The sequence below is a fragment of the Lissotriton vulgaris genome, chromosome 1_2, assembly GCF_964263255.1.
Source record: "Lissotriton vulgaris chromosome 1_2, aLisVul1.2, whole genome shotgun sequence".
NCBI lineage: Eukaryota > Metazoa > Chordata > Amphibia > Caudata > Salamandridae > Lissotriton > Lissotriton vulgaris.
In genome coordinates, this window is record NC_141686.1 from 185270360 (window position 1) to 185293554 (window position 23195).

At 44.7% G+C, this 23195-nt stretch overlaps 1 protein-coding gene across 1 annotated transcript in view; it reads right to left on the minus strand.

Annotated features, from left to right (window-relative positions):
* LOC147734860 (galactose-specific lectin nattectin-like) overlaps window positions 1–17509 on the minus strand; it is a 67524-nt gene extending 50015 nt beyond the window's left edge. The window contains exons 1-2 of the mRNA XM_086952514.1: window positions 17338–17509; window positions 8226–8347 (exon numbers count right to left, since the gene is read on the minus strand). Of these exons, the coding sequence (XP_086808640.1) occupies window positions 8226–8347; window positions 17338–17509 (294 nt within the window). The remainder of the gene's footprint in view (window positions 1–8225; window positions 8348–17337) is intronic.
* Between the last annotated feature and the right edge of the window lie 5686 nt (window positions 17510–23195).

Sequence of the window (23195 nt, forward strand, 5' to 3'; positions counted from 1 at the left end):
CAAAAACAATTAAAGATGGGTAGGAACTTGAGGAGAGTTAGTGCAGACCCAGTGGGTCCAATGATTACTAACAGTGACCAACCACACTTCGGGGATCCTAACACAGATGCAGTACTGTTTAATGCTAGGATCTCTGCTTCACTTGACGAGGTGGCGCATTAAAAACTCCTAAATCTCAGAGAGAGTCCCCTTCAGCTATCTGGGTTTCGGAGCAACAAAGATGTAAAAGATTGGAAAGGCGATGGAGGAAGGAGTATACTCAAGAAGCGAATCAGGAGTATGATATAGCTCTAAAAAAACTTTGTAAAATGATGGGAGTGACAAGGAAAGAGTACTTTGTTAGACAGATTGAGGGTGCAGAGCACTCAAGCAAAGAGAATTTCAGGATCGTCAGATCCTTTACCAACCCTATTGTGGCTGAAGGGAAAATCCTGCCCTCTTTAGAGTTATGTTCTAATCTTTCCAACGTCTTTGAGAAGAAGATTAAGCATGTATGCTCTTATTTCACATCTGAAGTGTCATTATTGATTCCCAAGGCTCCAATAACCGGTATGTCCGATGGCATCTTTACGGAGATTGCCAATATTTCCCCACAAGAATCCAAGGCTGAAATCTTGAGGTGTAAATCGGGATGTCCCATCGACCCTTGTCCTCCCAAGATTTTTAGATTACTTGCTCACTGCATTAATCCAGCACTGAATGTCATCTGGAATACCTCATTGTCCAAGGGCATCTTTCCTAATGTCTGGAAAAAGGTGCTCCTTCTGCCTCTCTTGAAAAAAGCTAATGCCGACCCCAAGGAGCTTGGGACTTATTGCCCTATTTGTTACCGGCTCTGGCAAAAATGTTAGAAAAAATAACGCAGCGCCAACTCACAAAGTATATCGACCACCAAGATATCCTTCACGTCACTCAGTCAGGCTTTCGGACAGGATCTAGCATGGAAAAAGCCTTGGCGTAGGTGCCAGAATCTATTAGAATGTCAATGGATGCAGCAGTGTTGGCTATGCTGATCCTTTTGGATCTGTCTGCCGCCTTTGACTTGGTTACTCATTCCATACTGCCAAATAGGCTTGAACAGATTGGTGTCCGGGGTACAGCCCTTGCTTGGATTCAATCCTACCTTCAGTCCTACCTTCAGAATCACCTAACCCGCTAAGATGTGGGGTACCACATGGTTTAGCACTAACCCCCAGCGCTTTAATATCTACTTGGTACCACTCTTCAATCTGAATGACACCTGGGAGTTGAAGGCTGTTTCATATGCAGATGATGCACAGCTGATATTCTCTTTTAAGGATCAGTCAAGGGACTCATTTGCAAGATTAATGGGTTGCCTGAAAGACATCACCAGCTGGATGAACAACAACAAGCTGAAATTAAATGCTGACAAGATGGAGATCATGTTCTTTGGTCAGCCCTCCCCCGCCCCCCCGAAGGACTCTGGGTGCCCGGCTGACTTAGGAAATCCACCCTGTCCAGCTAAGGAAGCTAGAAATCTCGGTGTCAAGTGGGACTCTGTTCTATGCTTTGAATTCCATATACACCATGTCTCATAGGTCTGCTTTGGCAAGCTGAGAACTTAAAAAAAATTCTTGCACCTTTTGCCAGAGGACTCCAGGAGGACAGTAGTTAATGTGAAAGTGACATCTCATCTAGATTATACGAACAGTCTGTACCTGGGACTCCCCAGCTATCTGATTCACAGCGTTCAGGTGATTCAGAACGCAGCAGCAAGACTTATTCACAGAGTGCCGCTCGGTCAGCACATTTCCCCTCATATTAAGCTCCTTCACTTGCTTCCGGTTGCAACACGCATAAAATTCAATGCCTTGACCCTTGCTTTTCAGGCAATGCACAACATTGGACCTATATACCTCAGAAAGAGACTCCTCCTGTATCAATTGGCGAGCACTCTTAGATCAATTTCCAAGCACCTATTATGTGTTCCACAATTTTCCAAGGCCAGAAAGGGAGGAAGGGCTTTCTCTATCAGGACAGCTATGCCATGGAATGCTCTTCTTTTTTGTCTTTGCATGTATGAGCTGCTTACAGAAGAGAAACGGCCCCTGGACCCAATGGTCTTACCAGCGAATTCCTCAAACCCTATATGCCACAATTGGGGGAATACCTGCTGGGGGCATTCCATACAGCAATTACAGAGGAAGGACTTCCCCCAGATTGGAGACATGCTGAGGTCATTGTGTTCCCTAAGCCGGGGCGTCCACTGGTGGCTCATTCTTCATATTTCCCAATCCCTCTACTTAACATTGAGGTTGAACTTCTCACTAAGGCCCTGGTTAATTGATGGATGGCTCTCATGCCTCACCTGGTTCATTCGCTGCAGATGTTTAATCATATTATGATGCCTACCACTTGCGGATCCTTAATGATTGGTAGTTTAGTCTGTGGGATGACCCATCCTATTCCAGCAAGAGGTGGGTGATGGGTGATATCTCTGGACTGGACCTACTTTATAGTAGGAAGCACATGGGCACCCTCCTCCCAATGACAAGAGTAGTGGTGCAGGTACTGAGACAATCCCTTCGTAAAATGGTCTAGTGGGGGCGCTTGACGTGGAAGACGCCACTGTGGAGAGGCATCATCTTCCCACAGGTAGCTAAGCTGATGGGATTCTTGGGGTAGGATCATAATGCCATCTCTTCACTGGGCGACCTTCATCATGCTTAAATCTTTCCAGGAGCTCCAATCTGAAATCATGATGCATTGCAGCCAATTTTACCAATTCTTGCAGCTGTGTGATGCTATCTCCTACTATGTGTGCAACCTTTTAGATCTCCCGGAATTCAGTGTGCTAGAGGACAACCTCCTAATGGGTGATTTAGATAGCCGTACAATTTCCAAAATGAATCGCTCCTTGGTCACTAACAGCTCCACTATGATATATGCCCTCTGAGTGGCATGGCAAGCCAACATTGACAATGTATATGCAGATGATTGGACAGAGGCTCAGCAGGCCCCTGGTGGTGTGGCGATATCTTCCTGCCTGAAACTGATCCAATTAAAATATTTACATATAGCATACTATATGAGAAGCCACTTTTGGCTTCTGGGTCTCAAAGGATCTTTCATATGCCTCCATTGTGAGGCAGAGAAAGGCATGTTCATATATATTGTGTGAAGCGGCAGTGCATTGACCTGATCTGGTAGGGGGTGGTGTCTTGTTTGGGTGCAGATCTAGCATTACCCATTTCATTTGTCCCAAAACTGCTTCTCCTCCACATCACTGAGGGAAAAGGCAGAAATCATTATAAACGCCATTGGACGCGACAGTGGAAAACCAGTGCGCCACAGTCTCTGGGAGCATTGAAGTGCAAGACTCAAAATAGCAGTAATTCAGGCTAGAGAACTCTCCTCAGAAACATCAGAAGATTTGGTAGAGGTGGGCAGATTCTCCGGGCTTGTTCTAGGAGCCACAGCACTACAATTAGATGCTGACCTCAGACACTATGGCAAAGAAATACTGGGTAATGCAACACGATCTGGAACTGACACTGTATAAGATTTTAGATGCTGCATTGGAGTCGGAGGGGCAGTTGCCGGGGGCTTTCTGTGCATACGTTTGGATTTTACATGTTTTTGGGGTCTTATCCTGCAAAGTCCCATGTATGAACATGGACCATCTGGGTCCTTTTGCATGAAACAAAAAACAATAACATTTGATTTGAAAAAAAGAGGGACACAGGCACCACCAACATTATGCACCTCCCTGGAATTATTTAACAATACCAACCTACCTCTTCCAGGCAATTGAAACCCTGACCCCGAGAAAGGTGAAGCTTCTGCTCTTGGGTTCTGACATGCAATGACCACTTGCATTAGTTTCTATGGCTGCAATGGCAGTTTGGGTAATATAAAACAAAGACTGATACACATATTGAACTTTGGTAGACCTGACAGCCTTAGGATGGTCTCCCCCCACCTTTTATCTTCCTTTCTACATTTATAACCTTGTTTTTGCTGGAATTAGGACTCTGCACACTTTAGCACTGCCAAATAGTGCTAATGTGCTTTTGCTGTCTCCCCCAACAATGGTATTATTGCTTCATTGTAATTGGCATGTTTAATTCACTTATGAGTTCCTAGAAAAGTGCACTACATGTGCACTAGACCTGTACAATTCAGCAACTAGTAGATCGGTAGTACTGATTGTGCCAACGACAAAAGTACCCCCTTAACTATGTCACAGGCCAATTGTACGCCCTATGTAGCCCTAAGGGCAGGTTGCTGTGTAAGAAAAAGGTAGGACATGCACTCTTAGATTTTACATGTCATGGTAGTGACCAACAACTCAATTCGTTTTTACTATTGTGAGGCCTACTTCTCTCATCGGGTAACACTGGGAATCCCTTAACATGCTTTTAAGCTGTAATTCCAGATTAAAAAAAAGTATCTGCTTTATGGTTTATATCTTTGGAATTACAAGGATACACCCTCTTTACTTGTAATGTTGTAATTACCATTACTATTTTAGAAATGCTTGTTTTATATCTCTGCTCCTAGCTGTGTGTGCCGTACAGGCTGCCTCCAGTACACATTTGGGGTGGGTGACAGCTACACTCCTTCTAAACAGCCACAAACACAGGGAGGATGTGTGTGTCTGAGTACCCAGCTACATACATCTGCAGTTCGATGGGCTCTTCCTGGGCAGGTTGGGGAGAAGGGCTGACACTTACAATTCAATAGGTAGTGGGCAGACCCAACATAAAAGGCTGATTACCCTTCACTGAGAGTATGAAGGCCAAGCTGGGAAGATAGGAATTTGTGAACTTCAAAGATCCCTCTTTGAAGTCACCTTCACTTCAAAGGCACATTTGGGTATATGTACTGGGTCTCCTACCCAACCAAAGTAGTATACTGAGAACCTGTGACTTCTCTGCCAGGAAGAAGATGAACCACTGGGCTGCTAAAGGGTTGCCACTCTGCTGGATCTTCTTGATGCTGATATCTTCCCTTACTGTGTTGCCCTGTTGCTGCCACACTCTCTCTGACTGGTTGAGAAGTACTGGACCTGCATCACTTGAACCCAGAGTAACTCTAAGGGTTTGCTGGCTTGCCTCATGTTGCTTAAGTCTCTGGGACACAAAACACTTAGGCCTCTTCTTTTCCAACCCTTAGGCTCATCTGCTGGTGAATCTGTCCTGCCAAGAGGTGCTAACCCAGTCCTGGACCCTTGGGCTTGGACCTAGGGGCCTGCTGCAGTGTTATCTATGTGTCATCTGCTGCCGCTGGAATCAGGTCGGTACATTACACCTGGAGTTGTCGCATCGCGTTTAGTCTTGCTGCAATGCATGATCGGAGCTTTGCTCACAGGCCTCGTCACATCGCCCATGCTGCATCAGAGAATGCAAAAGCATCACTTGGCTGCACCCCTTCTCTGTCCATGCATACCTATTATCAAGGTACTTTTGTTCAGCAGGTCTAAGTTGGTGCCTGCATTCGGCCCTCCCTCCCTCGTGGTCTACCTGAACTTTTTACTTAATCCCGGTCCGGCACAACCAGTTAACCCCTTTAAGAGCAATTTGCTTTTAAGCGTTACTTTGACATTTATTCCTTCAAAATTTATATCTCAACTTCTACATAGTTGATTTTCTTTGTTTTTGTCTTGTCTTATTTATAAAGTCTTACTTTATGTTTCTAAACTGTAATGGCTTATTTGTCATTGTTTCCACTGTTTCACTGTTTTACTGTTTAAGTGGTGCATACAACCTCTTTACACATTGCCTCTTAAAATAAGCCTGATTGCTCTGGTAAGCTACCAGAGGGTGAGCAGAGGATAATTTATATTGTGTTATGATTTATCCTGACTAACATTGTGGCTCCTACTCGGACAGGGTGCATGCTCTTCCATCCACACACCTTACTTCCAACAAATTTTAATACATAATTTAAAACTTTGAAAACGCAAAGTTCACTATTATAACTACTGCATTCTGGTACTACTCCTAGTGATTCTAATGGTTCTGTAATATTACCTTACAACAAGTGACTGGTATTATTCATGTGGTGACACCATTAAAAATCAGCAAGCCTGGCTTCTATGTAATTACACTCCCTTATAATGTGCTGCTTCTTCCCGTACAGGTGGATGGAATTGTCAATTACTGGGTTCAGGAACCACTAAGGCTGCAAAGTGATATGGACGCATCACTAAATATATATCCAGCTACCTGTATGTATATGTTTGTAATTTAATGTATTGTATTCAGTAGTGTAATAAAAGTATGTTCCTTTTTAGAAGAAAACACAATAGCTGCTGTGTTTCACTATTCTGAGAGAATCGAGTACTACAATGACGTGCTTGGTTTCTAATAAGAGGACGTTTGATGCTTTGCAACTAATCACAATACTTCTTACAGTGAATCTTCTTGCCAGAACACGTTTTGATTCTGTCATATAGAACTCACTGAAACAACATGGTGCAATAGCATGCTTAAAGAGATGTTGAGCACATTTTTGGTCCGGTCTAACATGAGTCACCTACTTAAGGTTTGACATGTTCACCCTAGCTTCATAGTGAGATTTCCAGTTACTATTCTAAATTCGCTGGTATCAAATTGTGCTTTAACTTGATAGCTTTAAATCTACAGAACATGTGCCATTTTCTGTAAGCCAGAGCACAAGCTTAAAGTGGTAGAGGACATGGTATAATACTGTATGGATATTTCTGAAACACCAATGATTGAACTTACACTGGTCCACCACGCTTCCACCACAACATGTAAAAAGGCTTACAGAAACTATAAGTTGTATTCTGAAACTATAATGTTTTCCCAGCATATCTTCAAGAGCTACACAGTAGCTCTTGATTTCATTTTGTTCACATGAATTCATTCATCGATGCTTTAATGTTAACCCCATTCTCAAATGTAGATGTTTCTATGAAGCCTCGTGAGATATTTGACCTACCAAGTATCAGATCACAGGGCCCGATTCACAGAATAAACTTAAGACTCAATCCTAAACTTACTACTATTTTGGTATTCACAGAATCCACTCACTACTTTTGGCATTCACAGAATGAACTTACTACGTTTGTTATTCACAGAAGTTAGGATTTTTTCTTAAGTTTGTCTTAAGACATACTTAAGACAGACTTAAGACAAACTTAAGACAGACTTAAGACAGACTTATGACAGACTTAAGACAGACTTAAGACAAAATCCTAACTTAAGTCTGTCTTAAGTCTGTCTTAAATCTGTCTTAAGTTTGTCTCAAGACAAACTTAAGACAAAATCCAAACTTCTGTGAATACCAAAAGTAGTAAGTTCATTTTGTGAATACCAAAAGTAGTAAGTGCATTCTGTGAATGCCAAAAGTAGTACGTGCATTCTGTGAATACCAAAATAGTAGTAAGTTTAGGATTGAGTCTTAAGTTCTATCTCTGAATCGGGCCCACAGACTCCAGTTTTTTGTGTTTACATCAGGGTTTATGGATTGATTCACATTAGTTGTTATGCATGTGGAAATGCAATTTGGCAGCAATACATTAATTCAAGTCAATTAAGTGTCATCAGGGCATGAACCACTACCCCAGCGTTTGCTCCTCGCTACCCCAATACCGCCCATGTTATATCTGCTCAAAAAGGGGGAATGAAGTCATCAGACAGAGGATATAAATTAAACAGGACTCCAGGTATTCTGCTTATGTTCTGGACTCAATAATACTGCAGTAAATGAAGCTGCACATGTGTGGAACCATAATGTGGGGTACTAGAAACAGATATGCATCCAGTGCCGCTCAGAATGGTAGGGATACGGATCCATCCAACTGTTATGAGGACATATAATGTGAATCACTCAAAATTGCAGGTTTAAAACAAACTGGGGAATTACATCATGGGAGACAAGAGGCCTTAGAGGTTATTCTGCAGAGTGAAATTACCATGCAATTATATTGTTAAACACTAATCACAAATCAAACAAACAATCAAAAACTGGACAGAGTTTTTTGTGTTTCATGCAACATATGAAGACTACATTTAATGAGGTTTAGGGTTAGAAAGCTATTACAAATTGTGTATGTAATCTGCAGCAGAAACATGGAATTCAATTCATATTTGCTTGAAGGGTCTGGAGGAGTTGGGAGGTTCCCTATGGTTTATCCTATCTCTAAAGGTTTTGGATTTAAGGTCCAGTAGTTATGGTTCTGTGGATGTCTTGAATATGTTATGGGCCTCTTAATCTATACATAAAGGACTTACCTCTGCTCCAAGCCAAGAAACCCTTGAATCAAATCGCCTGTAACACGCATTTTTATACTGAACCCAGCCGGTTTCACAGCTACCTTTAGCACACAAGCAAGTTTCCTGGGCACCTGCAATAACTGGCAGAGAATAATGTGTAGGAAGAAAAAGAAATGTAAGTAATTGGCAGAAAGATGGGGTTATTATTATGCAAATGAATGCAATTTTCACAATTTTAAAATGAATAAATCCATTCGCTATTCATACATACACAACATTTCCATAAGAGTCTACCTTCTCAGTGAAATAAACAAGGAAAGAAGGATCGTATCTGGTAAAGGAGTGGGAGAGAGAGTGATGTGAAGGCAAGGGGGGAATTGAAACCAACAAGGGTGAAGGAGACATACGGATGTCAGTGATCCAAAACCCAAGACATCTTTATGTTATGTTTATGTTACTGTATAGTACTATAATAATACATGAGCATAGTGATGCAATGTTACAGTGGTGCATATGTATAATCACACAATCCACATTGTTCGAAATGTGCCATTTCTCTAGGTTCAGCCCAGGATTTTGCCTTCTGTTGCTGAACCCGTTTTTGTTGGCAATAGGCCTTTGTGCACATTGCTCCTGCTAACCAGTGGTAAAGCACTTATGCTCCTCTCTCTAAACATGATAACATTGCTATACCTGATTGACACCTTTAGTTTACCTGTATGTCCCTAGTACATGGAACCCAGAGCATTTGAGTTAAATATTATCAGGGGGCTTCAGCATTCATTGTGTCACCCTCTAAAGTAGCATTGTATTATGGGTATAATGTTTTAAACTGCCATTTCAGCCTCGCAAAATAAACCTTATAACAGCCCTAAACCGTCCTTTTTAGTAGTTAGAAGTCACCACTAAGGTAGGGCTTAAATGCCTGTTGGGTGAGGCGCATTGCATTAACAAGGTAGTACATGTATATTTAATGCTTTACATTTCCTAGCAGTAAAATGCTGATTTTGACTATAGCAAAGCTGGCTCTGCTATACCAAAACAATGAGTTACATTATAACACCCTATAGCACTTACCATCAGTTAAATTCAAGATCTCATTTTAATAGTGTTGCACGATACAATTTAATGGTAGTAGCATTTGATATCACCATTTTGGAAAAGACACTGTTAGAAAGTTGACATTGTCCTGCCTTTCTGTCAGGGACCAGTGCCACCTGACCCTTGTGGCTCCCCTGGGGTTATATATATATTGCCATATGAGTGGACAAATGGCCTTTTCCTCTCCCTAACAGGTTGGACTGGGGGGATTGTACTCAGTCCATCCCTGAATTCAAAGAAAGCTCACACTGTCACTGGCTATGCAGCTCACACATGGGCCTCCCTGTACTCTCAAGTTAGGCTGGCACTAAACCCAGTAGAGGGGAAAGGAACTGACCAACACTAACTTAGGGGTGGGAAAAGGCCTACCCCTTTTAACAGGCTTGCATAAAAGTTGAATCCACAGGCCTCTCCTCAGAACATTTCTAGACCTGTGTGGATCTGAAGGAGTAGCATAACTACCAGAGGAGGGAGAGGAGAGAGAGTGTGTCTGGACGGACTGGGATGAACTTACCAACCTAAGAAGAACGCAGGTTAAAACAGCACTGCATGGCCTTTTCATGACAGAATACCTGAGGGCCAATGGGGCACCTCAGGGTCTGATTGTTCGCAACAAACCATTCCGTTTTCAGAACGATAAGATATTCAAAAAGGACTGGTCACTCATTTCGTGGCACTGTACCAGAGACTGGTTAGTTCGGATAATAAAGACTGCCACCCGGATAGCGCAAGATCTGAAAATAGACATCCAAAAATTGGAGGTACAACTGAAGACCTATCAATCCCATGCTGTGTTGAAAAAACGCATGGAATAACTCAATTAACAAATGCCGGGGTTTTAGATCACTCTCAAAGTAAGTTCAACAAACTTTAAAAGAATATGGAACGCTTCACCCATGAGAGGGCCTATCCATACACAAGGAATGACTATGTACCAAAGGACTTCAACGGTGACCAAGACAGCAACACCTCAGTCACCAGTTCTAATGGTTCCTACTCAAGCAAGAGGAACTCTCTTAAGAACCAGAAATCAACAATTCCAAAGACCGTATAATCTGAGATGAAGAGGATGGGGTAACTACCAAGGCCCCCCTGCTTTCCAACACTATACATATGGACCTCCACCAATGGGGAGTACACACCAACAATGGGCACCCGATTACGATTATGGCTACTACGGGCCACCGCCTTTTTTAGGATCACACCCAGGACCCAGACGGGGCAGAAACAGGAGAGGCAACAATGTGAACTGGTAAATGTAAGAACAGAGGACCCACACGTCTCGGCAAGGAGCTTGACGGGCTCACTCAACAACTAGGCGTCCACCAGCAAGAGGGGCAACTAGTGGTGAATATCACAGTGCTCAAACTCATGGATACTCAAAGAAGGGTCCTAGAAAAAGGCTTGGGTTTTGTATACACAAAAGGGCTGGACAAATTCAAGATCCATGACGAAATGCAAGAATTTATAAGAAAACTAAAGCTACGGCCTTTCTTCAAAGAGAAGAGTACCACCGCAACTGAAACATCAGATACAGGCTTACGGCTCAACTCAACCTTCACTCCACCAGACTCCTCACTACCAGTGGAACTACTGACGTTTGAGAAGGCAGTGAAGGAAGACCTAAGACAAATGACCACGGATGGCCAGACTCCCTTTCAGAATGCCACCAAAATGAAGAAGGAAGCCATACAACAGTTAACAAACAACAAAGAGATCACCATCAAACCAGCCGATAAGGGCGGGGCAATAGTAATCGAGACGGCAACGGCCTATGACAATGAGTGCAGGAGATTATTGGGAGACAGCAGGAACTCCGCAATTCTATAGCAAGACCTCACAGAATCCTTACGAATCCAGAACACAGGGATAGTGGAAGAAGCTGTGGCACACAAAAAAGGAGCTGAGTTTCTGATCCAGAAATCACCTAGGACCCCATGTTTCTACACAATCCCCAAGATACATAAAGACCTGGTAAAACCACCAGGTCGCCCGATAATTTCGGGCATAGGCTCAATTTTGGAGCCCCTGTCTAAATTTGCTGACGCCTTCCTCCGCCCCTGATGCAACAAACTAACACCTACCTGAAATACACAAAAGCAGTACTACCGCTACTACAAGACCAGACCTTTGACCCTGAGCGACAACTACTCTTGGGACTCGATGTAGAGTGTGTACACCAGTCCGCCCCATGATGAAACACTCAACTTTATTGAGGATATTCTTTTTTCTAACCCTTGGGAGTACCAAACACTAAGGAATCTAGTAATGGAATGCATTAATTTGGCCCTAACCAAGAACTTTTTCTTGTATGAAGACACTCTTTACTTACAGAAACATGGGACCAGCATGGGGAGCACTTTTGCTCCCAGCCTGCCTGGTCTCTATGTACAACATCTGAAGACTTGCAAAATTCTCCATAAGGATAACCCTTTCAGGCACAACATTAAGACCTGGAAGAGGTACATTGCCGATGTGCTGATCATTTGGGAAGGGGACATCCCATCAACCGAACAATTTATGGAGTGGCTCAACCAGCAGAACTTCTTCCTCAATTTTACCAGCACCACATCACGGGACCAACTAGTGTTTCTGTACCTGAACATTTACTCGGAGGGTGGATCATTGAAGACCACACTTCAAACCCACTGCAAAGAACTGTCTTTTGGCCCATAGGAATCAATGGGAATTGCGAAATCGCACATTGGAATTCGCATAATATTTGCGATTCGGTAAAAATTGCGATTTTTACCGAATCGCACATTTTATGCAATTTAAATCGTGCATCCCGTTTTGCGATTCCTTATTTGCGATTCCTTAAAAATCGCTAATAAGGAATCGCAAAACGTTTTATTGATGCATGTCACCGATAGTGGTTACATAGTAGCACGCCACCTTCCGTATATGGCGCAAAGACCTATATGATGGAGCATGACACCAAGGGCCCTTTTGGTGTGTGAGGGGTATTTAAAGAACACAATGTGCTTCCCACTCATGTAGGACACATATCCAACCCTAGACCATCACCAAACTCTTGTGGGTGGATTCAATTTGTTTAGTAGATCAGAACTGATGTCTGAAGAATTTGTAGGAAGGCATGTCTTGCATGCCTCAAACCCTAGATATCAGCAGTGAATCTAATGATCAGTTGGCTAACCTCCAATTTACGATACAGTTTCTGAGAGATCTCTCTTTCTGCAACTGCCCAGCTGACCAGTACCAACTGGACTTACCCTTGACCCTGCTGCCAGCTTCGGCTAGAGTGAGCTCTAACCATAAAGTAGTACCCATCAGGTCCTGGACCTTAGGCTGGAGTACAAGCTGGGACTTGAAAACTTTTGACTGTTTTACTCTTAAGAGAACTGGCAGGAGACTGAGTCTGCTTTGGAGCTAAAGCTGTTGACATCAAATCGCCAGTCAAATTGAATTTAACACCATATACGTACAAAGTGATGCTAAGCCACTTTTTGTGTGGCTTAATGCTGCTTTCTAAATATACAACCCTTTCATTCAGGTACCTAAGTGAAAGGGGCATGCAATGGGCATTCTGCAGCACACAAAGAAAGAGCAAAAAGTCATTGGTCATTGTTTATGTGCAGGAAGGCATCCCTTCATTCCTGCACATAAACAATTATCAAATAATGACAATTTGGTACATCTATGTATGCTGAAGAATGCAGCAAACACAGAAGTCACAAATAGCCATTAAGGATTGTTTATGTGCAGGAAGGTACACATAAAATTTGCAAAGTGGTACTATTCTTACAACAACACCAAAAGGATGTAGCTATACTCCCAAAAAAACATTTGCCCCCTCACACTGGACTACTTTCTCAATGCAGGATGAAGGGGGAATGTCTTCCAGTGGGGTTCACGTCACACTCTTGCGGGGTACTGGTGTGGGCCCAGCGTGGCTCTGGTATCTGACTAAGGAAGATACACTCAGATTTGTAGGGGAGATATGTGATCGCCCACTGTAGCAAGGCACACTTTGAGACATTATTTATGGGCATTTATGGGCCCAACTTTGAAGATCTGCAGTTCTATTATTCACTACACATAAAAATGTAGCTGTATACTATCATCTGAACTAGACAGATCTAGAGGACTCCTGAGGAAACCGTCAGCATCCTCCTGCGCTATAATCACAATAGTCGATGCCTGGTGGTATAGTAGCCCACCGGGTAGGGAATACGCGCACTACTCTCCTGTGCAAGACATTCCTACACGTATAGACTACTGGCTAATATCCCACAGCTTATTGCCTTACATGGATCTCTGTGAACACCTCCCTAAGACCTATGCAGATGATTTCCCTATGATGCTTAACTTGAGGATAAACAAATTGCAACCAAAAGCTTTTACTTGGTGCTACCCGCAATATTTTCTCCTAGATGTATTGTTTCGTGAGGAACTCGAGCAGGCTATTGATGAATATTTCAGTATTAACTCAGGCAGTGTTCCTCAATTATGCACTTTCTTGGAGGCCTTTAACACCCACATTTGAGGTATTACAATCTCTAAACATGCTGGAGTATGACAGTCAATCTGAAACCGGATGCAGAAGCTGGAAAAGGAACTGAGGAAACTTGAACAGTCATCACTTGCGAGACTTTGGGCCCGATTCACAGAATGAACTTAAGACTCAATCCTAAACTTACTACTATTTTGGTATTCACAGAATGCACATACTACTTTTGGCATTCACAGAATGAACTTACTACTTTTGGTATTCACAGAAGTTAGGATTTTGTCTTAAGTTTGTCTTAAGACAAACTTAAGACAGACTTAAGACAGACTTAAGACAGACTTAAGACAAACTTAAGACAGACTTAAGACAGACTTAAGACAGACTTAAGACAAAATCCTAACTTAGTCTGTCTTAAGTTTGTCTTAAGACAAATTTAAGACAAAATCCTAACTTCTGTGAATACCAAAAGTAGTAAGTGCATTCTGTGAACACCAAAATAGTAGTAAGTTTAGGATTGCGTCTTAAGTTCATTCTGGGAATGCCAAAAGTAGTAAGTGCATTCTGTGAATACCAAAATAGTTGTAAGTTTAGGATTGAGTCTTACATTCATTCTGTGAATCGGGCCCCTAGCCCCCAGATCCTAGTGCAGATTAAAGTTAAGCTAGAAGAATATATCTAATTAGCCCAATATTAGTTAATTCAATTAGGGAAGTATGCTGCAGCCATAATATATGGGGAGGGAGAAAAGCCAAGCTTCACACTTGTAAACCTGATCCAACCTAACAGAGGAAAAATTGAAGTGCCAATGATATATGATGAGGGGGGCAAGCCCAGACTTGGCGCTGCACAAGTGGTGTATCGATTTCGTACATACTACACTGGGGGCATGATTACGATGGCTGAGACACCACCACCTATAGTCTTTTGGTGGCAATCTCCCGCCATCTGAACCACCTTCACAGCGCGCCACATTTGGCGCGCTGTGGCCATATCTGAACTGGGGTGGCAGAGTGGGCTAAAGAACCGTGACGGATTAAACCCAGATCTGTTGACTGGGTGTGAGTGTTTGATTGGTTCAGATGCTCTGTCCATCACCACCCGCTTTTGTACCACTTTGTTCACCATAAGTTGGCAGGGTATGCTCAGACGTGAGTCCATTGCTCACTTTACCACTGGATTCAAGCAAGCCGGGCTGGAGACGGCTGAAATGCCAGAAACCGGTCCTCGGAAGCTTGTTTCCGGTCCAGGGAAGGCATGGCTTGGCAGTTCGGGCTGGACTGTTCCCATGAGGCAAGGGTCAGACTGATTTGCATGTGGCCATGTCTGAACTGGGGTGGCAGAGTGGGCTAAAGAACGGTGATGGATTAAACCCAGATCTGTTGACTGGGTGTGAGTGTTTGATTGGGTCAGATGCTCTGTCCATCACCACCCCTTTTGTACCACTTTATTTGCCATAAATTGGCAGGGTATGCTCAGACGTGAGTCCCTTGCTCACTTTGCCACTGGATTCAAGCAAGCCGGGCTGAAGACGGCTTAAATGCCAGAAACCGGTCCTCGGAAGCTTGTTTCCGTCCAGGGAAGAAATGGCTTAGCAGTTCGGCTGGACTGTTCCCATGAGGCACAGGGTCAGACTGATTTGCTGGCGGCCATGTCTGAACTGGGGTGGCAGAGTGGGCTAAAGAACGGTGATGGATTAAACCCAGATCTGTTGAATGGATGTGAGTGTTTGATTGGTTCAGATACTCTGTCCATCACCACCCCCTTTTGTACCACTTTTTTTGCGCCGTAAGTTGGCAGGGTATGTATGTATTGCACATGTATGTATTGCACATTTGTATAGCGCAAGCTGTCACCCAAAGGGTATCCTGGTGCTTTGACTCTACTGAACCAGATACACAATCACACTGTTACACTGCTCTAGGGAAGAGGTAGGTTTTTAAACCCCTTTTAAAAGATGGAAATACTCTTAGACTCCTCAAAGACAGGGGGAGGGTGTTCCAGAGTTTGGCAGCTGCGTATCCAAAGGAGGGGCCACCCATCCGTAGTCTCTGGATTCTCGGAACCACCACCAGACATGCCGAGGAGGAGCGTAATGGTCTCGCTGCATGGTACCACGAAAAAAGTTTCTGCAGCATGACTGGTCCTTGATCGTGCAAAGCCTTAAAGACCAGGCAGGATGCTTTAAAGCAGATTCGCTGCTGAACTGGTAACCAGTGAAGGTCTCTTAGCGCGAGGGAGGAGGAAGCTACGCGCGGCCTGGAGAGAGCGAGCTTCGCTGCCATGTTTTGAGTACGCTGCAGCTTGCTAATCAAGGTGCTGGGTGCCCCCAGAAGCAGTGCGTTACAGTAATCAATCCTGCTAAGGATAATACCACGCACCACCTCTGGCCTGGCCTGAGCCGGAAGCAGGGGAAGAATTTTTCGCAGAGTGCGGAGTAGCATCATGCAAGTAGAAATGGTTTTGTTAACAAAACCATCGAGCTGTAAATTAGGGCCGAACATAACTCCCAGGTTGCGAGCAGAGTCCGCCGCCACCACTGTGCCCAAGGAGGATGAAGGCCAAAAATCTGTCGGTAAAGGACGCGGGGTACGGTCAGATGAACAATGCAGTACCTCGGTCTTTGAACCGTTAAACTGGAGAGAATTGTTTCTCAACCAGTCTGCAGTGGCAGTCATACATCGATGGAAAGTCTCCTTGGACAGAGCATCTTCTCCTTTAAGGGAGAAGATAAGCTGGGTGTCATCTGTGTAGTTAATCACAGAGATGCCGAAGGACTTAATCAAACTAATCAGGGGACGAAGATACAAATTAAATAAAATAGGACTAATCGCTGACCCTTGGGGCACACCCTGCCCTACTCTCCTGGTGCCTGACTTGAAAGGCGGTAAAGCTACCAACTGGTGTCTATTCTGGAGATATGAGATTAGCCAATCCCGTGCCAATCCCGCTACCCCAATATCCTCCAGCCTGCTGATGAGAGCGGAGTGGCTGACCGTATCGAACGCGGCAGACATGTCGAGCAGCACTAAGAAGGCTGCCCGGCCATTGTCGACCCGCAAGCGAAGAGCATCCAGCACGACCACCAGCGCCGACTCCGTGCCATGAGCCGGCCGGAAGCCGAACTGGGCCACATCCAAACAGGTTTTACTTTCCAGAAAGATGAACAGAGACTGGGTCACAAGTTTCTCCATGATCTTAACCGGGAAGGGAAGCAGCGAGATTGGCCGATAGTTTGCCAGACAGGTGGGATCAAGTGTGGATTTCTTCAAGAGAGGGGAGACCACTGCCAGCTTCCAACACTCCAGAACCGTGGCAGTACTAAAAGACTGATTACAGATGGAATAGAGGGGGCGAAAGAGTTCCTCCTGAAAAAACGTCCAGAATTTATGGGGTAGTGGGTCAAGGGGAGAGCCTGAGGACACGCCATTTACTAGAGCACAGAAATCATCGAACGGGGAAGAGTAAAACTCTCCAGCCGTGGATGACCTGTCAGTTCTTCTAACTCACCTAAAATGAGAGTAGGTGCATGGGCAGCTAATGACTAGGGACAGGGAGTACCTGAGTTAGAAAGTCCTCTCAGGATAATGGCAATCTTGTCCTCAAAGGCAGCTGCCAAAGTATCACATAGGGACTGTGAGGCCGGGATGTTGTTTGCCGCACAAGTCGGCCTGGAGAGGTCCTTAACTATTTTAAACACGGTCTGCGATTTGTTGGATGCCTGCAGCAGCATATCCTCTAGATATTTAGCTTTAGCGCACTTAATCTGGGCTTTATAGTCCAGCAGTGCTTGTTTGAAAAGGGATCTAGCAGACTCAGATTAATGCTTCCTCCATGCCCTTTCTGCCTGTTTGCACCGCAGTTTCAATTGGAGAAGGTTGTTGGAATACCATGGCATGGCAGGCCTACGTCTATCATTTGATTTCCGTAGGGGAATCAGCTTGTCCAGCGAGTTGGTAATTTGCTGACACAGACTGGAATAGCTCGCCTCCACATTCCCCTCCAAAATTAAACCTCTAGAGAGCAGAGTAGGTGGACCAGTATTGTTCAGAAGTTTGGACCATTGCCTGCTGACTTTGGTAGGCCCCGAACCACTCTCTCTGAAGGAGTCGGCGGTTAGGTATAGGGAGAAATGGACTAGAGCGTGATCCGTCCAGCATTGGGTAACTATATCCCTAATCACGACCTGTGTGATTTCCGCAAAAACCAGGTCTAGGGCATGGCCCTTCAGGTGAGTCTGGGAGAGTATCAGCTGCTGCAACTGAAGGTCGCTGCAGGCCTGACCCAATTCTCTATAGGCTGTATCAGAAGGCCCGTTAGGCCACAAATTAAAATCCCCCAAAATAATTAATCTGGCATGAGTATTAGAAATATCATAGATTAAGTCAATCAGTTCTGGTAGCTTGGGCAATGCATTGCTGGGTGGTCTATAAAATAACAATCCGGATTGCAAAACTCCTTTATGTCCTTTAAGAGAGAAGCCCATACGTTCAAATCCTTGGACCGCCTTTACCTCAAACTGAGAGAAGGCCAGAGTATCTAAAGATAAGCCCTATACCTCCACCTCTACTCCCCAGACGAGGGTTATGCCTTATTTTATAACCCAAAGGGCAGGCCAGCCCAAGTTCTACCTCACTGTCTGCTCGAGTCCACGTCTCTGTAAGAAAGAGCACATCCAACCCATATGAGTCAATTAGGAGTGCGATTTCAACATGATGCTTACAGAGAGACCGAACATTGAGCAAACCACAAGACAGCACCCCAGAGTTGTTGATGGTAGAACCCGGCAGATTACTTACCGGGAGATGTTGACCGAGCTGAATAATCTCTGCTCTGGAGTAGGTTAGACGAGGTTGGGCCGGAGAGGCAGCATAGCTAGCGCTAGTCGCGATCTGTGAGCGAACGGGCGCAAACGGGCTTACCTCTGGCGCACCTTCAGCGCCATCGGCGCGCCCGCTGCACGCCTGCGCTGCGCGCTTGAGGGAGGCACATCTTATATGGCCGTTAAGCGCGGGAGTCCTGCGAGGCAAACCTCTTGCCCCTCATCCAAGATGGCGCCTGTTAATTGGCACCTCCTGGTTACCCACACCTAAGATGGCGACCAAAACGCCGCGATGCGGTTCCAACAAGCCCTGATTCGACCTAAGTCCCGCAAAATGCGGGTGGCAAGACGATTATAGTGCAGGTAAGAGCTAAATAGTAATTATGGCCCCCAAAGATGTCCACAATACTCGAGAAGCGCCTGCATCCTAAATTCGAGCAGCTCTCAGACGTGAGTCCCTTGCTAACTTTGCCACTGGATTCAAGCAAGCTGGGCTGAAAACAGCTGAAATGACAGAAACCGGTCCTCGGAAGCTTGTTTCCGGTCCAGACGAGGCATGGCTTGGCAGTTCGGGCTGGACTGTTCCCATGAGGCACAGGGTCAAACTGATATGCATGTGGCCATGTCTGAACTGGGGTGCCAGAATGGGCTAAAGAACGGTGATGGATTAAACCCAGATCTGTTGACTGGGTGTGAGTGTTTGATTGGTTCAGATGCTCCGTCCATCACCACCCCCTTTTGTACCGCTTTGTTCTCCATAAGTTGGCTGGGTATGCTCAGACGTGAGTCCCTTGCTCACTTTGCCACTGGATTCAAGCAAGCCGGGCTGAAGACGGCTGAAATTCCTGAAACTGGTCCTCGGAAGCTTGTTTCCGGTCCAGGGAAGGCATGGCTTGGCAGACCGGACTGGACTGTTCCCATGAGGCACAGGGTCAGACTGACTTGCTGGTTGCCATGTCTGAACTGGTTTGGCAGAGTGGGCTAAAGAACGGTGATGGATTAAACCCATGACTGTTGACTTGGTGTGAGTGTTTGATTGGTTCAGATGCTCCGTCCATCACCACCCCTTTTGTACCACATTTGGATGGTGGGCAGCTGTGTGGAGGTCGGGAAGACTGACCTCAACTGATCAAATGGGCTCAAGGAGCCCGTCGGTCCATTGGCGGCAGAGTATTGCCTGAAACAGTGGCTGTGCCTACCAGGCACCACTGTAGGCATTCAATGTTTCTTTATGCTGGCCCTTTTACGGCTGTGAACCTGCCATAAAAAGGATAGTAGATAGGGACATTGGAGGCCTCTAGTTGGCCCCCTTTAGCCCCTGGCCAACAGACCCAGGACCTGGAGGGGCACCTATAATGCCCCCCTACATATCCCTGCACTATGTAGGGGGTGCACCGAGTGGCATCGCAGGAACCGAGTGGTGCCTGAGATGTAGTGCAGGGATATGTGTGGAGTGTCTGTTTTGTCTTGCGGTGGCAGTCGCATTGCAATTTGCCCTTTGGGACCACTGCCATGTAGGCGAAAGGTGCCAAATACAAAACAGCAGCGACCAGACTGAAGTCCGTCCACCATCGTAATCAGGCCCTGAGTCATACAGATTGCGAGCTACATGAGAAGACAAAGTCACCTCTCAATATTTATCCCATATTGCCATGAAGTGGTTAACTAACACCCACAGGGAAAGACTGATGGCCCCACTTCAGCCAACAGAGATATCAACCACACTTAAAGACATGCCCAGCTAGACGCACCTAGATCAGATTGCCTTACTGTTGCCTACTATAAAGCATTCCAATACAAGCTCATTCCCCACATGGCTAGTCTATTTGAAGCAATGGCCGGAGAGCGTTGTATGCCCCCAACTATGCAGTAGTATAAGAACAACAGGAGAAAACCCATAGACCACGTTGGGATGGGTGTGTCGTGTAAATAGAAACAATTCCCAACAGGTATCATGTAAGGACAATTTAAGTAATGTATGCAGTCATGTGAAAGACCTCTCCCTGTGCCTATTTGGTGAATAATACTGCCTTTGTTCTAAAAACTTCAGTGACTCCTTGTTTATTAAGTTTGTATTGCAGACTGCATACATTACTTAAATTGTCCTTACATGATACCTGTTGGGAATTGTTTCTATTTACCCAACTATGCAGTAAGCACTGCTAATAGCCCCCTGAGCAGTGCTCATCTTACAGACAACTATCCCAGCTGAAAACTGACACCAAAATATTAGCAAACAGGTTAGCCCCTCAATATAAGAACTGAAAAGTTTGGGTTAGTTCCTCTGCGCTCACTAAGCAGCAACCTGCACACTCTCTCTGTCACAATTTCTCAAATCGACCCCGGAGTCCACGCTGCAGCAGTATTTTTAGATGCTGAAAAAGTGATTTCTTCAGTTGAATGGCACTGCATGCTGGTGGTGCTGTGGTGGGTGGGTGTGGGTGATATTTACATGAAACTAATCCTGAACGGGATGCACATGAACGGGATGCTATCTGCTCCTACACCGATCACAAGAGGTACAAGACAAGGATGCCCACTTCTCGCCGCTTCTATTTGTCCTAGTTGCAGAACTATTCGCTTGCGCTCTGAGCGAATCCCAAACTGAAATTTGATAATCTCTGCATATGCAGATGACAAGTTATTGTATGTACGTGACCCCAAACCAAATTTTACCCCAGTAATTCGCAAAGTGGTGACTTGACACTAAACTGGAGTTCCCGCTGGCGTGGACTACCAAATCTGTATGTTACCTAGGGATTAGGATTCACACTGACCCTGAAGTGATAATACGTGAAAACTATGGGAGAGCAGTACAACACTCAGCAGAAGCTATAGAGAGGTGCTTTTAGCTCCCCTTTAATTGATAGCCCTTATAAAAATGATTATCCTTTCATGATTCCTATTCCTGTTTGCCAATATATCTATATCACTGCCCAAAATGATGTTCCACAATATAAGAACCTTATTGACGTGCCTGGCCTGGAAAACAACTGCATGTTGGGCAGACTAATCTGAGCCTACCCTATATGTCTGGCGGATTTCACACACCTGATCTTGAGATATATTATAGAGCAGCGCAGGCTATGCATGCGCTCCACCAGATACATGGTCCACCAGACGTCCCTCACCTATATATGGAGAGAGAGGACGCTGACCCTTTATCACTCCTGTGATACCTTCTAAGCACCGCCTAGTGCAAATATCATACAATTGATTCAATAGGCATCAAAAGATACCTCATTAGGTCACGGATCGCATGCAGTCTAAATTACTCTACTGCTGAAGTTGCCAATTGAGGGGTGCGCATGGTTCCCTCCAAGTGCAGATAAGGCAGTATTGCAGACATTGCGCAGACTGAAAATACATACTATGGGAGACTTCTTCGTTGATGGGGTTCTTAATACTTGGGAACGGACCCAAGCTTCAATACCTGTTATGACACCAGTCAGTAGGTATAATTATCATAGGGCATGTCAATCACTGCACACACTACTTGATCCTGATATGTCAGAACCGCTGGACATAGCTCAACTGACACACCTACATCAGACGAAAACCACTCGCCGGGGGATTTCACCACTCTACAAACTTATGAGACAAACAACTAGCCTGTTAAGCACAAAAGCACGACAGGACTAGCATTTGGATTTGGGCAAAGTAAACAATAGATAAACAATAGACATACTGTTGCTAGATCACAAAAATATCATCACAAAATGGCAGGCACCGACCGGTCCATTTTAAATACCTTAACTGAGTATATTATACACCGGCATGATTATTTAAATAGTGTCTACAAAACGATGCTAGATGTCCGAGACGTGGCAGCGAGGGTGCTGAATATAGTCTTCTGGCTTGGTCCAGCCCCGGCATTGATTGTTTCTGGGCAACAGTGACAAACACACTCCCGGAGAGAGTGGGATTGACACTTCCAGAAACGCAACTGGTGGCATTGCTAGGCTTTGATTGCCAGAAACCACAAAAATATAGGTGCCTGGTAGCATTAGGCCTCCTAATGGGAAGAAGGGGAATTTGTTGGATAAAGGGCCCATTACGAAGCTGTCGGAATGGCAAACGGCATGACCTTTTGTAACTCTCAAGTGGGCACCTTCAATTCTCCGACTCTGGCCAGCATAAGGCCATTACAACATATGGGGGCCATACCAAGCGTACTTGCATAGTAAGGCAGACACTGTAGATGCTGATAATGCTCAGAAAGGAATGGATCCAACCAAAGGCAAAGGTAACCTGAGTGTTGAGTGAAAGGTTTGTGTGACCCACCTAAAAGGGACATTTCACTTAACATCCAATAACATAGAAGGGTTTACTCCCCTTGATAGATGACAAGATTGGGATTGTTGTATAAAGTCAAAGCACCTGTTAAGACTGCTGAATATACACAATGCGGTCAAGGTTGTAGTTCTCTCATAATTCCCACTTGCTTCTAACTCCAGATTTCAACTATACAGATATGTACTTTTCCACCAGTTTGCTCTATGTTTAAGTTGTAATTAGTGCTATTAGAAAGCACATTGTATTATTGCACACAAAATGATCAATAAAGATTAAAAAAAAATATGTATGATGATCCTTC